This window comes from Tenrec ecaudatus, chromosome 3 (assembly GCF_050624435.1).
Source record: "Tenrec ecaudatus isolate mTenEca1 chromosome 3, mTenEca1.hap1, whole genome shotgun sequence".
NCBI classification, from domain to species: Eukaryota; Metazoa; Chordata; class Mammalia; order Afrosoricida; family Tenrecidae; genus Tenrec; species Tenrec ecaudatus.
In genome coordinates, this window is record NC_134532.1 from 70,667,482 (window position 1) to 70,684,525 (window position 17,044).

The 17,044-nt window shown below is 40.1% G+C and overlaps 1 protein-coding gene across 4 annotated transcripts in view; it reads left to right on the forward strand.

The window, feature by feature from the left end:
- Positions 1–17,044, forward strand: part of ANAPC10 (anaphase promoting complex subunit 10) — a 245,054-nt gene that overhangs the window by 44,354 nt on the left and 183,656 nt on the right. Inside the window, exon 5 of one of the 4 annotated variants that reach the window (XM_075543741.1) lies at positions 7,036–7,096. The exons of the other annotated variants lie outside the window; for them this stretch is intronic. Within the exon in view, the coding sequence (XP_075399856.1) occupies positions 7,036–7,096 (61 nt within the window). The remainder of the gene's footprint in view (positions 1–7,035; positions 7,097–17,044) is intronic. 4 annotated transcript variants of the gene reach the window in all.

The window sequence follows — 17,044 nt, forward strand, 5'->3', positions numbered from 1 at the left end:
AAAGAACTAGAGGAAAGCTGTATGTTTCATCAATGCTATTCTGCACCCTGACTGGTTCGTCTCCTCCCCGTGATGTTCTTTATCTGTTTTCTCTCACTCGGCAAACCCTTAGTGTATCATTACTTATTCTTCTTGCTTTTGTGTATCCTTCTTCCATCTCTCCTCCTTTCTTCACCCCTTTGATTGTTGTTCTTAGGGAATAGCTTCTATCTTTTCATCTTAAATGGTAGATTGTGCAAAGACAGTTCAGACTTTTGTACTTAGCCTTATGTATTGGATAGCCATAAAACAAACAGAATTATCATATAGTGGCAGCCCCCTCAGACTGAAAATACTCTCACATTTTCCTGTAGTTTGCCTACCACATTGAACTCACAGAAACTAGTAATTACCATATCGTTGCATTTTCTGTTCTCCTGCCTCTTTCTGAAACCACATACATCTTCATAAGCAAGGAGATGCCATAAAACCATGCCAGCAGTATTTTTTTTTTACCTTTTCCTATAGGATAACATCTCCAGTTAATACTGACCAGGAAAATTACTAATATCATCTTTTAGTCATTAACGACTACAATGGTACCTCAGTACATGTTCTGTCTATTTACTGATGTTTATCTACGCAGAGAACAACTTTAAAAAGTGATCTTTTCACAGTGGATGGCAATCGTCCTTAAAGGGGTCCCTGGGTGGCACAAACAGTTAAGCACTCAAGTATGAGCCAAAAGGTTGGCGATCTGAACCCACCCAGAAGTGCCTTGGGACACAGGCTTCCAAAAGATCACGTCTTTCTTAAAACCTCTTGGAGCCACTGGGATCACCAGGAGTTGGAACTGACTTGATGTCAAGTAACAGGAGCAGCAGGTCCTAGTGACTCCAGTAAGATTTTCAGGCAGGGTATAAAATCCTTCAAAGCCCTATTCCAGTTCTCTCTCTCGTTTCACTTTATTGTAATAAATCTAGCCAATCACTATGTGTTCTCTACGTACTATCTCTTTAACAACTATAAAATAATTATTGTCACCTTTTGTTTTTTTTCCCTTTATTTGCCATTTCTTTGCACTTCCTGAGAAAAATAACCTGTTTAAAAATATATATCCACTGCCATTGTCCACTGAGTAAATCTTTAGATATAACTGCTAAAATATCAAATCTTAATTTCTGATGTTTTGTAAATGCTAGCAAAGCAGCATTATATTATGAAACTGTGTAAGAAATAACTTGACATCTGTAGTCTTAAAGGCGTATTCTTATGCCTTTAGACTATTTTCCCAGGTAAATTTTTTATCTTAAAATTGAAAGCAGCTTGCAAAGCATGCACTTTTTTTAAGCTACTGTAAATATTATAATTTGGCTGCATTATTTAATAGAATTGTTTAGTCTTATTGTTAATCCATAGGCATATAGGAATTGGTAGGGAATTTTATATTAACATTCTGATCAGAATATTATTTCGCATGTAGTCCATTATATTACAATGTGGCCTTTTTATGCAGGTCCTGGGTAAAATTTTCCTTTATATCTGAATTCAGGAAAGAAACATACTTATGGCCGTGAGTCGATTCTGACTCTTGGTGACCTTGTGGAACAAGTCCATGTGGACTTCTAAGACTGTAATTCTTTGTTCACTGTCACCAGTGATTCCGGCTTATAGCAACTCTGTTGGACAGGGTAGAACTGCTCCTGTTGGTTTCTGAGAGTGTGACAGGAATAGAGAGCCTCATCTTTTTCCTGCAGATGGTTTCAAACTGCTGACCTTGCAGTTTGCAGCCTAATACATAACCCACTATACCGCCAGGGCTCTGGAATTCAGGAAAGCATTTCAATTAAAAAATATAATAATAACAATTTATGAATTATGAAGGGTTCATGAGATAGGGGAAGTGGGGAGGGAGGGGGAAAACAAGCAGTTGATATTAAGGGCTCAAGTGGAAGGCAAATGTTTTGAGAATGATGATGGCAACAAAGGTACATATGTTCTTTTTAAAATTTGTTTTATTTATTTATTTTTTTGGTACATATGTTCTTGACACAATGGATGGATGTATGGATAGTGATAAGAATTTATTTTTTTTTACATTTTATTAGGGGCTCATACAACTCTTATCACAATCCATACATATACACACATCAATTGTATAAAGCACATCCTTACTTTCTTTGCCCTAATCATTTTCAAAGCATCTGCTCTCCACCCAAGCCCTTTGCATCAGGTCCTCTTTTTTTTTCACCTCCCTCCCCGCTCCCCGCTCCCTCATGAGCCCTTGATAATTTATAGATTGTTATTTTGTCATATCTTGCCCTATCCGGAGTCTCCCTTCCCCTCCTTCTCTGCCGTCCATCTCCCAGGGAGGAGGTCACATGTGGATTCTTGTAATCAGTTCCCCCTTTCCAACCCACTCACCCTCCACTCTCCCAGCATCGCCCCTCACACCCTTGGTCCTGAAGGTATCATCCACCCTGGATTCCCTGTGCCTCCAGCCCCCATATGCACCAGTATACAACCTCTGCCCTATCCAGTCCTGCAAGGTAGAATTCGGATCATGGTAGTTGGGGGGAGGAAGCATCCAGAATCTGGGGGAAAGCTGTGTTCTTCATCAGTACTACATCGCACCCTGACTGACCCATCTCCTCTCCTAAACCCCTCTGTGAGGAGATCTCCAGAGGCCGACACTTGGGCCTCGGGTCTCCACTCTGCACTTCCCCCTTCATTCAATATGGTGTGTGTGTGTGTGTATATATATATATATATATATACACACATACTTTTTTGCATAATGCCCTATACCTGGTCCCTTTGGCACCTCGTGATCGCACAGGCTGGTGTGCTTCTTCCATGTGGGCTTTGCTGCTTCTGAGCTACATGGCCGCTTGTTCACCTTCAAGCCTTTAAGACCCCAGACACTATCTTTTTTTAATAGCCAGGCACCATCAGCTTTCTTTTTCTTCGCCACATTTGCTTATGCACCCGTTTGTCTTCAGTGATCGTATCATGGAGGTGTGCAGCCAATGATATGATTTTTTTGTTCTTTGATGCCTGATAACTGATCCCTTCGGGACCACGCGATCACACAGGCTGGTGTGTTCTTCCATGTGGGCTTTGTTGCTTCTGAGCTAGATAGCCGCTTGTTTATCTTCAAGCCTTTAAGACCTCAGTCAATATCTCTTTTGATAGCCGGGCACCATCAGCTTTCTTCACCACATTTACTTGTTCACCCACTTTGGCTTCAGCAGTTGTGTCGGGAAGGTGAGCATCATAGAGTGCAAATTTAATAAAGTATTCATGCATTGAGGGAGTGCTTGAGTAGAGGCCCAAGGTCCTTCAGCCACCTTAATACTGAACCTATATATATAGACACATAGATCTAGTTCCCAATCCTCATATATATATTTGCATGTACATTTCTTTGTCTAGACCTCTATAAATGCCCTTTGAGTTCTAGCTCTTTCCTCCATCTCCCTTGACTTTCCTCCTGCCCTCCTACCATGATCCGTCCCCACCTGGGCTACAGCTACACATCTTCTGTACACAACCTTACCCTTGATCATTCCCCACCAGGCCTGCCACTCCCCCCTCACTACCATTTTGGGTCCCATGTTGTTCCCTTGTCCCTGTGTTTGTTAACACCACTTCCTTATCCCCCTACCCTCCTCCACCCCAAATCCCCCCAGAACTGTCGGTCCCATTGTTTTTCCTCCAGATAGTTCATCCAGCCTGTCCTATTCAGACAGACCTGTGGAGACACTAACATGCACGAAAACAAGACAGAGGAAAACAAAGCAACAGTATACAACCAGACAACAAAACAACAAAAACAAACCACTGACAAAGAACAAAACAAAACACTCTACAAAAGAAAAGCTTGTAGTTCGTTCAAGGAACGTTTGTTGGCCCTTAGGAGTGTTTTCCAGTCCAGTCTGTTGGGGCACCACGCCCTGGCCCCAAAGTCCACTTTCAGCATTCCCTGGGGACCTTGCCACTCCATTGCTGTTCCGCTGCACTCCCCCCGTGCTTTGCCTCGGTGTGGTGGGATCAGGTCAGGTGCAATTCCCACACTGTGTCTCCGGTGCTGTTGCCTGTATAGTGATAAGAATTGTACGAGCCCCCAATAACATTATATATATATTCCCTGTTATTTTAATTATTTTAAACCTTGCTATCACATAATTTATAAATTTGTGCCAATAATATATCTCCTTTACCTTATTCTTTCTAATGAGTTCCTAAATGCACCAATCACATATACAATAATTCAACAGTGTTATATGTTTTTGATAGCTATTTGAAAGACAAATCATGGATTGCAATGAAAGCCTTAGTAAAGAATTTCAAAGCAAAGGTCAACTTGCTGCTAACACATCAGGATGACATTTTAAAGCATCTGATCTTAGGAAACATCTATGAAATGTGAAAAGTGTTAAATATCCTTTATTTAATATCATACACAAACCACTCTGAAATGCTTTTTGTTAATTGAAAGACAACATTTTAGACTAGGTGTTTTAATTAGATTAACACATTTAAGAGCAACAGGGTCAAGTGGCCCGTGCTACCTTATCTTCAACCCTTGCATTGAAACAGGCTGATGAATACAAACTAACATAGGGAGCCTTGCTCTCTTCTATGAGGCAGGGAAGAAACTTCTCAGTATACAAATATATCCATATAATCTGTTCTATTAATCTTAATATAAAATCATTCTATAGACCTGTGAGATGTCATTCATCATCTTTCTGAAAAATTCAACATTACAATCCAACCTTGCCTCAAGTCCAGTAACACCTTAGGTAAAAGCCATAATAACACTTGCTGAACGGAAATTTCCATCAAAATTTAAAAGTTTGATCAGAGTAATTTACCCACAGCCAACCTTTAACTAAAATATTTTATCATTCATTCATGATTTTATTTTTGGTGTGTGAGATCAGTTTAAAAATGGTACCTATAAAAAATGTACCAAGACAGTCCTATTTTATAATTAACAAGACAGTGGCAAACTATTGCTCATTAGTAGCTTTCTTGAGATAAATCATCAAGTCTGGCCTCTCTTCTCTCTTAATGCCAGGAAAGGTCATTCTTGTCCCAGGGATGCTCTTGAGATTCTCCAAATACCCAGGTGATACCGTTGCTCTAGTTGGTGTCCGTCTAAGTGACCCAGGGCTTGTCTGGTCTTGCACCCAAACCAACCGTGCTCAGTTGGGCCAGTCTGGTGTTTGTGAGCGCGCGCCCACACATGCCTCCCGCAGTGCGGCAGTGGGCACATTTCTGAACAAAAGTCCTTTTGCTCTTCGCCATCTCACCCATCGTGGATTCACACCTCCTGAGTGCCGCACGACTGTGCCCGCACCGAGACCCAAAGTCCCGCTCTCCAGACAGCCGTCCCATTTCTCTTTTTACCTTTCTTCAAACACAGAGTTTCTCTGCTGAAGAGCTTGCAGTTTAGGATGTAACGTAGAGAACATAGAAATATGTCAACTGTGCCAGTCACCAGCTGAGGTTTTAACAGTTACTTCTGTAGAGAAGAATTTGGACATGTAATCAAATGGACGTAATGATAGCCTTTTGAAAACGAATCTATGAGAAGACTTGTGTACCGTGTCAGAGATGATCATGATACCCACTTGGCTTTGACTGCCAGGAACCTCCAAGGCAGATTTGCAGTCTCCTTAACGACAACTTTGAGACATATTTTATGTATTTCTGCATGCTGATCTTAGCTTTTACTATACATCTTATTATTTGATCAGCTTCCACAAATCTCTGATATTTCCATTAGCACAGAGAGTAGCTGCCTTGATCCCCCTTCTGCCTGAGAATGTGGAAGATAGATGCTCAGTTAATATTTGTGCCATTTATTTTTATATGATGGTTTTTGATATTGATTTTAATGATAGTAGAAAGGAACCTCTTTCAACTCTACTAAAGAACAGGTTCCAAGGCCAAATTTGTTCTTAAGTTGGTTCTTGTCTTTAGCAGCCCTACTTTCTGATGTTAAAGCATGCAGTCTTTGAAAAGATAATGACCAACAAGAATGTAATTAAAAGGTGAGAAACTCAAGTTAAGTATAATAAGGAAACAACATTAGAAAATAGCAGATTGAAGAATGAAAAGAAATACTTGCCCACCTTCATTCTTCCACCTTAGTAGCCACTTCCCATTTAAGAGGATCGCATGCGAATTAAAACAAAATTATTCTCAGCCAGTTTGTTAAATCTAGTTAAGTACTAGCTTTACAAATTTTACATTTCTATCACTTCTCCAAGGAAAATTGGTGGAAGGCAATGAGACGTGTTCCAGGCTTTAAAGTATATATATATATTTTTTTGCACATGATGAGTCGTCTTGTGTTGAGGGAATTGTTGAAGGCAAGTATGGAATTCTAATTTGAAAGTCTTCAGTTGACTAAGATCAGATTTATCAGTGGCATGGAATTATCGTGACTCACTGAACTCCGTGTGACCTGAGGCTGTAGTCATTTGAAGCTTGCTGATATCCCCCAGAGTCATAGTGTACTTGCCATTGAATGCCGAGTTCTCTAACCTTGGCTCCCTGGGGAAGAACCCAATCTGTTTCATAATCTACAATCTGGGTTTTAAATTTTGTGCTCAGACTGGGACAGAAGGATGAGACCAAAGGCAGAAGAAGGAACGTGTCTCTGGGTTGTTTTTGCCACAGGCTGCTTTCATCATGTGTTTTGGAGTCTGTTGAACCAGAATCTGCAGTCTTGGCTCTATCACTTTTTTGTTTTGTGATATAGAGAAATTTATTCGGTCCTTTTAAAGCCTTATACTTAAAAGGAAAAAAATGAGGATCACAGTGCCTCTCTTGTTTGGGTGGTTGTGAATATTACATGATAACCCACTGCCATCGAGTTGCATAGCAATCCCATATAGGGATTTAAGGGCTGTATGTTGTTGGAGCTACAGGTGGGTCTGAACTGCTGACCTTGTGGTTAACAATCCAACATTTACCCGTGATAAGTTATGTAAAAACACGTCTACCAATAGCTAATCTGATAGACATGTTTTTATACAGGTGATCTCAGTTAAATGTTGGATTACCCACCCCAAGGCCAGCAGCTCTACGAGAAACAAATGTAAGTTTATGTCTTTCCATACTTTTTTCTTTTAGCCTAGTACCAACTGCTTGTTTCATCTCATACATGACTGCACAAAATCAGAAAGTGCTACATAAATGTGTTTTATTTCTATAAAGCCGTACTCCATTAAAAGAGAATAGATTGGCTTTCTTTGATTCAGTTCCTGACTGCCAGACCATAGAATGAAATATGTGTATGTCTTAATATTATTTGGCATGTCAGTGCTAACTGTCCAAATTCAGTAGAGTGGACATCCCTTGCAGGTTGTCTAGTTTATTTATTTATTTTAATGACACTTCTATTGGTGTTGGGGTAAATGTATAAATGCAATCCTTTGAAACAACAGCATTACTGTTTTGTGGCACGTGGAAAGAAAGATACTGTTTAGCAGTCATAAGCTTTTTGGCCAATGGTCATAAATTCTCTTTAATCACATGTTGCTCCATTGCGTCAAAATAGTAGATCTTGCTATATAAGGTAATAGTTTCATATATGGGATACTCCCTTTATTTTTGTACTCCATTCTGAAATTTTTTGTGTGCCTGTGGGACATAATTTTATTTATTTTAAAATAAGCAAAGCTAGCTTAATAATATTGATTACTCTGAATTCTTATTTTACTTCTTAGCTTTCATCCTTTCTCTACAGGATGTGGCCGGTTAAGCTAACACTGTCTAATAATGAATGCAGACATTTTTAGAGTAGGGGGCTGTCCCAGTTAGTTATTGCTGCTGTAATAGAAATACCACAAGCACATTTATTTTCTCACAACTTAGGGGGCTGTTGGATCTTGGGGAAGGCGGTCTTTCTCTGATAGCTCTTGGGGAAGGTCTCTATCTCGCTTTAGCTTTGATTCCTTGGTTTCTTGGCGAGGGTCAGGTGGCACGGCATCTAGTTTATCCCATCTGTGTTTGCTTGTGAAGGAGCCCGGTGATGCGCTGGTCAACCCCCCAGCTGCTCTGGGAGAGGAAGGGGTGGCCGACACTGCAGCCTTGGAAACCCTGAGGCAGTTTGGCCGGGCCCTGTAGAGCAGGGGTCCTCAAGCTTTTTAAACAGGAGGCCAGTTCACTGTCCTTCAGACCATTGGAGGGCCGGACTATAGTTTAAAAACAAAAACTGAACAAATTCCTATGCACACTGCACCTGTCTTATTTTGAAGTAAAAAAGCAAACGGGGCAGAAACACCGGGCAGGCCGCGGGCCGTACTTGCAGGACGCCTGCCGTAGAGTCACTGTGAGTACAAGTGGACTTGAGAGCAGTGGATTGGGTTTTGGTGTTAGTTTTCATGTGTTTCTGGCTGTTCTTTGCTATCTCCAGAAGTGGTGAACTTAAAGCGCACTCTACACTGAGATGGCTTCATTGACATAACAAAGGAATCTGTAGTCAGAGATGGAGTGGCAGCCGGAAGCATGAGTGATGCTATAGTACTGTCTAGCCCATCATTTGGGCAGACACAATTCAAACCACATCGCAGTACACATTTCTCCCGCTGGGTGAGCATCAAGCAACTCACTCTGAGTTAGTGCAGCGAGTCGCATCGCCTAGGAGGGTTCTCCCTGGTCACAGTAAATATTTTCATAATAGCAGTTTCGCTTGAACCTCATTTTTTGTGATGACCGATGCAAGGTACCAGTTTGTTTCCTGCTTGGAAAAAATGCTGCAGAAACTGTTGTGATATTGAACACAGCTTACAAGAACAGCACTATGGGAAAAACTCAAATGTCCGAGTGGTTTTCTTGTTTCAAAAAAGGTGAAATGTCGATTGGTGACAATACTTGTTCTCGATGTCTGCCATCTTCCCAAATGGACAAACATGTAGACTCGTAGTGGATTTGGAGGTCGTTCAGCCAGGTCAGACTATTAATCAAACTTTCTATTTAGAGGTTCTGAAAAGCGTCACAGTGTGTGACAAAAAAGGGCCTGATTTGTGGCAGATGGGGAACTGGTTTTGCCACCAGGACAATGCACCTGCTGACGTAGCCATCTCAGTGCACCAGTTTTTGGCAGCAAAAAAAAAAAGCATGCCTCTCTTGCCCCATGTACCTTACTCACCTGACCTCACACCATGTGATTTCTTTTTGTTTCCACAAATGAAGAAGGCCATGAAAGGACAGCAATTTGATCATGTAGAAGAGGTGAAGAAAAAACTAGGGAGGTGCAGTCAGCCATCCTAACATACATTTTCAAAAATGTTTCCAAAAATAGAATTACAGATTCAACAAATGTATTAAGTATAACGGAAAGTACTTTGAAAGTGATAAAGTTGTTTTGTTAAAAAAATTGGTTTTTGGGGCGTGGGGGGATAATCCCTTTGTACATGTAAAATGAAAAAAAAAACCTTTATGGATGCTTTTGTTAACTACCATGACTTTCAGTCCAGCCAGTATATTTTTTAAACATCTCTGTCTTTATTGCAGAAATGTTTTTTTTTAAACAAATATTTCCACTCAGCAGTCAGTGATGCCCTCAGAGGCCCCCATCTGAGGCTCCCAGGGTGGCCCAGGTGGAGTAGTCACGGATACTCTGGCTGTACGCCTGTTACTCCAGATACTGCTATCAGGTCTACTACTCCAACTCAGGGTGAGCTGATGGACAGCAGGACAAAGCATCACCTGGTTTTGAGTCATCTTCACAACTGCCGATGGATTACTGCCGTTTTGGTCCATTTTGCTATGCTTACTGTGCATCTCTGTCTCACTGGGGTCCCCCTCACTTGGTGGCCTCTTAGTTCACCAAACACAAAGCCCTCCTGTAGTGATTGTCCCCTTGTGAGGATGTGTCTGAGCCAGCCAGTCAGACGGTGCTTGGTATCATCCGTGAGGTTTACATTGGCTAATTGGCAGACATAGATTGCCAGGCTTTTCCTCCGAGTTTGTCTCAGTCTGAAGCTCAATTGAAAGCTGTCCACCTGGGTGGTCCTTCGGAAATGCTGCCGACAAAGCTTCCCCCATCACAACAGCATGCAGACCGCCACAGTATGACAAACTGACAGATGAGTGGTAGGTGCCTATGAATAAGCATTTGCTTCCAGCGCAATTTGGACTAACAATTAAACAATTGCTTTTGGTTGAAAATTAAGCAAAAACAGAGGTAGTTTCAACACCATTTTTGTGACAGCATATGTTGCATTGGTATCCTAAATTCGTTTACAAAAATCACTTTTAAAGCGTCATTCAACTTAGTTTTTAAATCCTTTGTAAATAAATGGATAACACGGCCTCTGTGATATTAAACGAGCTTTTTACTTGTGTGTGGCCTTGGACTATGGATCGTGATTTTGCCTTCAAAACAAGGAGTATAATGGAGTATGGCAGCTTGGATGAGTGTGTGTGTGTGTATGTGTTGGTGGAGGGGCAGGTCACCTGTTGGTGTGAGCATGTGTGTGGAAGATCATATTAAGTAACAAGCCAGTAGCCATGCATCAGTTCCAACCCATGTCTGCCCCTGTGTGTTAAGGAGAACTGGGCTTCATGGAGTGTGCAAGGGCTGAATTTTAAAAAATGGGTCGTCAGGTCTTATGGACAGCTGCCAGACACTTAACCTTTGTGACACACAGGAACACAGAGGATCACATGTAATTTCAGACAGGTGAGTTTGCGTAGGGATTTGAAATGAAATTAAAAACTAGAGTATAGTGTTACCATGAATAACATCTTAATGTTCATATAATTGCATAGGTTTCAGAACACTCTTACTGACTCGTTCATCATCTTCTACTTGTTGCTTTGGTAATAATTAGATAGCACTCTTTTTGTAGGAAGGCTTTGGAACTTGGCGGTGTTCTATTGTCCAGTTACAAGGTGCTATTTGGCAATGACTGGGGGATTATCTCAGATATTCCTCACAGTTTGAGAATGACACAACTCTGGCTTTCAAATCCAAGTTGTGCCTCTGTTTATCTTTATGAAACTTGGACAAACATTCAGCCCCTGAACCTGTGTCCTTGTGCATAGCCCAGCTACTATCAAGTCACCTCTAACTCATCATGACGGTGACCCTTCACTGCCTGAGTTTAAAAGTAGATAGCCAGTCTCGCCCCCGCCCTCAGCTATCATGATCCCAAGTCTACCTTACAAGTCCGGCTAGCCCAGAGGATGTACACGGGTACAAACAAGAGCTGGAAACACAGGGAATCCAGGACAGATAAACCCCTTACGACCAATAATGAGAGTAACGATACCAAGAGGGGAAGAGGAAGGTGGGGGAGAATGGGAGAACCAATCACAATGATCTACGTATACCCCCCCTTCCTGGGGGACGGACTACAGAAAAGTGGGTGAAGGGAGACATTGGACAGTGTGAGATATGAAAAAATAATAATTTATAAATTATCAATGGTTCGTGAGGGAGAGATGGTGGGGGAGGTAGAGGAAAAAATGAGGAGCTGATGCCAAGGGCTCAAGTAGAAAGAAAATGTTTTGGGAATGATGATGACAACAAATGTACAAATGTGCTTGACACAATGGATGTGTATATGGATTGTGATAAGAGTTATACGAGCCCCCAATAAAGTGATTTAAAAAAAGTAGATAGCTAGGCCTGTCTTCAAAAGGGCCTCTAGGTGGACTTCATCTTCCAACCTTTCATTCAGTAGCTACTGTGTTAAACAATGTACTCCACGCAAGGACTACTGTTCATACATAGAATGGAGATTACAATGTTCCTGACAGTGGAATCCTGAGAGAGTAAGTCATATCAAGTTCGCAGCGTGATCATTCATATTGCCTGCAACGCAGCAAACGCAGCAACTTCTCTTTCATGTGTTTTGAAACATAAAGTTGTTTTTGAATGTTGAAAGTAAAATAGCATTTTGTTTTCATATTAGTTTCTGTAAGAGCAGTAATACTTTCAACATCTTAGGAGAAATCTTAAAAAGAACCCTGGGCATTATTCTCATAGGCCTTATTTAGTCAGATAACATATAAACAAATGTTAATGTGATAGAGGATCATTGCTGTTACACAGCTTCAGAATTTTGGGTGGCCTCCATAAATGAAAGTTACTGGCGTTTTATATATCATCATTTACCACTCAATTCATTTTGAAGAAAGTGTCGAGTTTCTGTCCAATAATGTGCCACCAATCCCATTAGATAGCCCGTATTGTTATACTTCTGAGGTTAATTGGCTGCATTCAGTTATAGGTTATGAACGGTCCCACTTGAATAATCCGCCAAGCTATCAGGCAGAAAGACTAATTGACCTGTCAGTACACTGGGAGCACTTACAAATAAAATCTCCTTGCTAACAACATTGCAAATGAAAACCCCAGAAGAAAGTGTTACCTCCCATAACTGTCCTGGAATGCTATGATTTAGTTAACAGACGATAGGGTGGAGTTGGGTCTTGGGTGGGAGTGGGGAGATCAGAGATTATAAAGGACATGAAGGAGAATTTTGGAGGGAAATTCATCAAGAAAAACGTTAGCGTGACATGGTTTTAGAGATGGTCTTAACCCTCTTGGATCTCCAGACTTGAACCATGAAAACCTGAGAACAGTGTCTCCAAAGTTGTTCCCTTTTCACCATTCTTGCTCTGCATCTCAAGCCCCTTTCTGCAACTTGACAGTCACCATTAGTGCAAGGAGGCCGTTACGGAAAGAACACACCTTGTACAGGCTTAGTGCTGCATTGAGGAAGAAGCCTGGTTGTTGCCCTGCAGGCCTGCCTCAGTTCCACATTTCACAAATATAGACATATGCCACCATTGTATCCTGATGTCTAAAGTAATTAGCATTTTATTTTTACGAGAAACCAGGGTTTGTGCAGGTGGGGAAGGGAGAGAAAACACTGACAAAATTTGGCAGTTTTTCTCTTTGTTGAGGGTGCTGACAAAAACGAGGTATTTTATAAACGACCACCCTCTCTAATTCAACCTGTAAGTCGTTCTTAAAGACAACAGTTGTTTTCGACTACTTTAAGAGACTCAGGGAACCAATATCAGGGTTTGGACTTTAATTTATTTTTTAAGGAGTTTTAGCTTAAAACTAATTTTCTGTAATGTGGGTCCTCACGTAAGCTCCAGGAAGTTGTGCCGCACAAACCCGCCTTCGTCCTAATTCCGCAGCAGGGCGGTCGTTTTCCTTTTTAGAAAGGGTGTCTTTGTACCTCGTCAGAGAGAGACAGTCAAGTTGTTGAACGAGCTTCCAAAACAGTAATAAAAAAAGATTTATAATGGAAAGAATTGATGGTATATTTCACCTAGAGTAAGAAAGACAATGTGTACGGAGGGATTTTGTGGTTTTAAAGCTCAGTGCATGTGCCTGAAAGCTGTTCTCTCAGCAGCGTGGGTGGCAGGTTAGGCTACCACATAATGTATTGTAGTTGGCGCTCCACACTTGTCAGGGTTAGTGTTCAACCACTCGGAAAATTTTCCCATTGTTCTAGCATGTGAACCAAGGCTAGTGTTGAATTCCCAATAACGTACAAGAAAAGGTTTAATTAGAAAGTTTGGAATTTGATTTCTTCTGATTGCTTTAATACCGTGCTATCTAGTTTAGTATTTTATCTACTTAGTGCAGTCGTTTTGCAGTCTTTTAAAGACATCAAAATCAAACGTCAAGGCTTCATTTGATTCTTTTTCAAATAGGTTTTACAGAAATTTGTATACTGAATCCTGCTCTTTTTTCTGTATTAACACTCTGTTTCCATCTTAAGCATTTCGCTTTAGATAGACCATAGCTCTTGGCAGCTAGTGCATTTTTAGCAAATAATACTGTTTCTAGTAAGAGTCGCAGCGGAAAAAAAAAAACCAACTTTGTGTGAGGTCCTTGTAAACGGAACCTTTGGAACATGACTGTATTTCTTTCCCTCCTTTTGTGCGGCTTCTCTATTTGTGTAATGGTTATAAATTACATCATTTGGAAAGAAGCCTCAAACGTATTCCATTTTACTTTCATGGTGGTTTTCCACCCTCCCTTTACCTGTTGTCTCAAAGATAAACAGAGAAATCGGCGACTATGATATTGAAATGCCATTGTGCCAGCACCTCCAGAGCATAATCCAAAAAACCCAGAAACCCGCCCGCTGGGTTGTCTGCAGTGTGCTTGTGTGAACATCAGTGTCTGCTGTTCACACATCGTTTTCTTTCACTCAAAGTTCATGTCAGAATAAAGACACTGTGTTTTCTGAGGGGAGGGAAACAGTTGTTGGTCCTTATGTTTTAAAGTTTGTGAGGTTTTCTGTTTATAATACAAGTTGTCCTAGATGTATACTACATAATTGTCACTCACATCAAGATGTTGGGAGCAGCTTTGTATGTTTTAAGTACTACAAAATAATGAAAAATTTAGGTAAGAAAAAATGAGCTATCGTTGAAAGGATATGTGAAGAAGGGCTGATTTAAATATTGAATTTGTCCTTTCAAATTTATTTCATTTACAAAGTGAAGTGTATCTTGATCAGATACTTATAAAAATATCATAAATATATCTTGCATTTCAAGTGAAAATCAGCTTCTTAAATATGGTAATTTTGAGGAAAATATTGTTTTGTCTTAGTTAAAATGTTCATGTTTCTACCTAATTATACTAATTAATAAAATATATTTATAACCTCAGATTCATTTTATTCACTTTTAATCTTACTTTATTAATTTTACTGCTGTGCTGCTGAATCTACATAAGAAAGGAGTAGCAGATTTGCAAGATAAATATAATCAGATGTGTGCTCAGTTTCAACCTTTTTCTGAGACTCAGAAAATTTCCAAAAGAAATTATTTACTAGGTAATAGGCTTTCAATTTGGTAAAATAAAGTTGCTGTCTATAATCTTTTATAAAGCCTAATCTGTGAATCGCACATGTATTTTTTAAACATTTTCAATGCAGATGTTAATAAAATAGTGAACATAGGTTGTGTTTTCTGGAATTGGATTTTTGTTGATTCTAGTTTTCATAAGAAGGTAATTTCAGATTATTTTCTTCTGAATTCCAATTATTAGTCTTATTAATTTACAATAAGAGATTGATTTGGCTTACTTCTGAGATTCAGGATCAATTAAATGTACTTTTACATATTATAATAAATTTTATGCAATTTAAAATTATTTCATCTGAAATGAGAATGAGATTACTTATGTGTGGGAATAGTTCTTAAACTGAAGTCAGAAGGTCTAGTAGAAAGTGATGCTTGCTAATCCTTCGCATGTTCTCCTGCAATTGCTGCTTCTTAATTTTCTTAACCTTTCTTTCAGTGCAGAGGATGGAAAAGATTGTCAGCCAAACAAGATATATCTTGCATATGCCTCCTGCGAGGGGAATTAAAAGCACCAAGTCCTTAACTTGTTAAGTTTTCTAAAGGCATGAGGCTCCCAAGTCTCTTGATTGCCACAAAACCTAATTGCTTACCGGGCATCCTGGCACACTGCCATTTCCCCACTGGGCTGTTTGTTGGTGCTCGTGAATAGACCAAAAATGTCTTTGCTTTTTCTACTCAAGTTGTCACTGATTGCATTTTAGGAAACAAGTTAATGTTTTTTTCCCTCAAAATGATGGTAATTTACATCAAGACAAGTCAACCTTCATGACATCTAAGCTATAAGTAGTAGAGTTCTAGCCCTTTAAAATTCATGTAAAATGAAAATATTCAGGATTCAGTATAATTTCACCTTAACTATTCGAAGCAATTGTTCTAGATTTGACTAAATGCTTTTAAAAGTAAATGATGAGGATTTTTTCTGGTACTTTTATAAACAGTCTCATGTATGAGAATTATGGGATCCATACAAATCTCAGTTTTTGCAAGCAAAAGGGAAGGAGGTTTCAGCTCCTATTGAGAATATGAGAGGGCTCTGAAAACAGAAGCTTGTGGAAAAGTAGAATCAAAAGACAGTGAAAGTTTTCCACGAGCATTTTAAAGCCCTCCTGATACTAGAAATGTTTTCATGTTAATTATTAATACAACTGCTTTTTAACACTTGCCTAAGCCTGTAACAAGTGCTGCATTTGTTGTCGTCATTGTTATGTTTATTTCTACATACCACGACTACTATTAAAAGAATAGTAGATGATTTTCAATAATTGTTCATATCTTTTCTCTCTAGTCCCTTGCAGAAATCCACAGCTCTTTAAAGCATATATGTGACGATGTTGCACTTTGAATTGTGAATATTTATATCCGTGTGGCTCCAACCCACCAGCCATCCCAAGGGGAAAATACGAGGCTGTCTGCCCTTACAGATTTAGGAAGTCTCAGAAACCCCATATTGACTTGCCATGAACTGGAGTTGACTGGATGGCAGTGGACTATCTTCGTCTCAGGAAACCCTGGTGGCACGGTGCTTAAGCACTAGCTTGGCAGCTAATTGAAAGGTTGGCAGTTCAAACTCCCCAGCTGCTCTGTGGAAGAAAGACAAGCAGTTTGTGTGTATAAAGATTGATGTTTTAGGAAATTTGGGGGCCAGTTCTACTCTGCCCTAATGAGTTGCTTTGAGCTATAATGGACTCTGTGGCAACAGAATTGGCTTTTATAGTTGTACTTATCAATTGTATAATTCAAACGCAGTGCCATAGATTCGATCCTGAGTCTTAGCAACCCTCTAAACTAGAGTAGAACTCGTGCTGTGGGTTTCAGAGACTCAATCTTGATGGGAGCAGAAAGCCTCTCTCCCGCACAGTACCTGGAGGTTTCACACCGCTGACCCACTGCACCACACACACTTCTTCTCCTATGGTGAGTCTTGTCTCATCATATGAGCCTTGTTATATTTTTATTTTGGACATACATAATTTAGGACTCTCGTGGATTGAATTTTGATCCCCCGAGCTATGCTGAAATCTTAACCCTTTTATGTATAAGCATGACCCTGTTTGGGAAGAAGGGATTTCTTTTATCTTAATAAAGTCGTGCCAGAATAGGGTGAGTCCTCAACCTAACTATCTCTGAGTTATAGAAAAAGTAGAATAGACATGCAGACATACATGTCCAAAGATGCCAGGTGCTTCCAGGA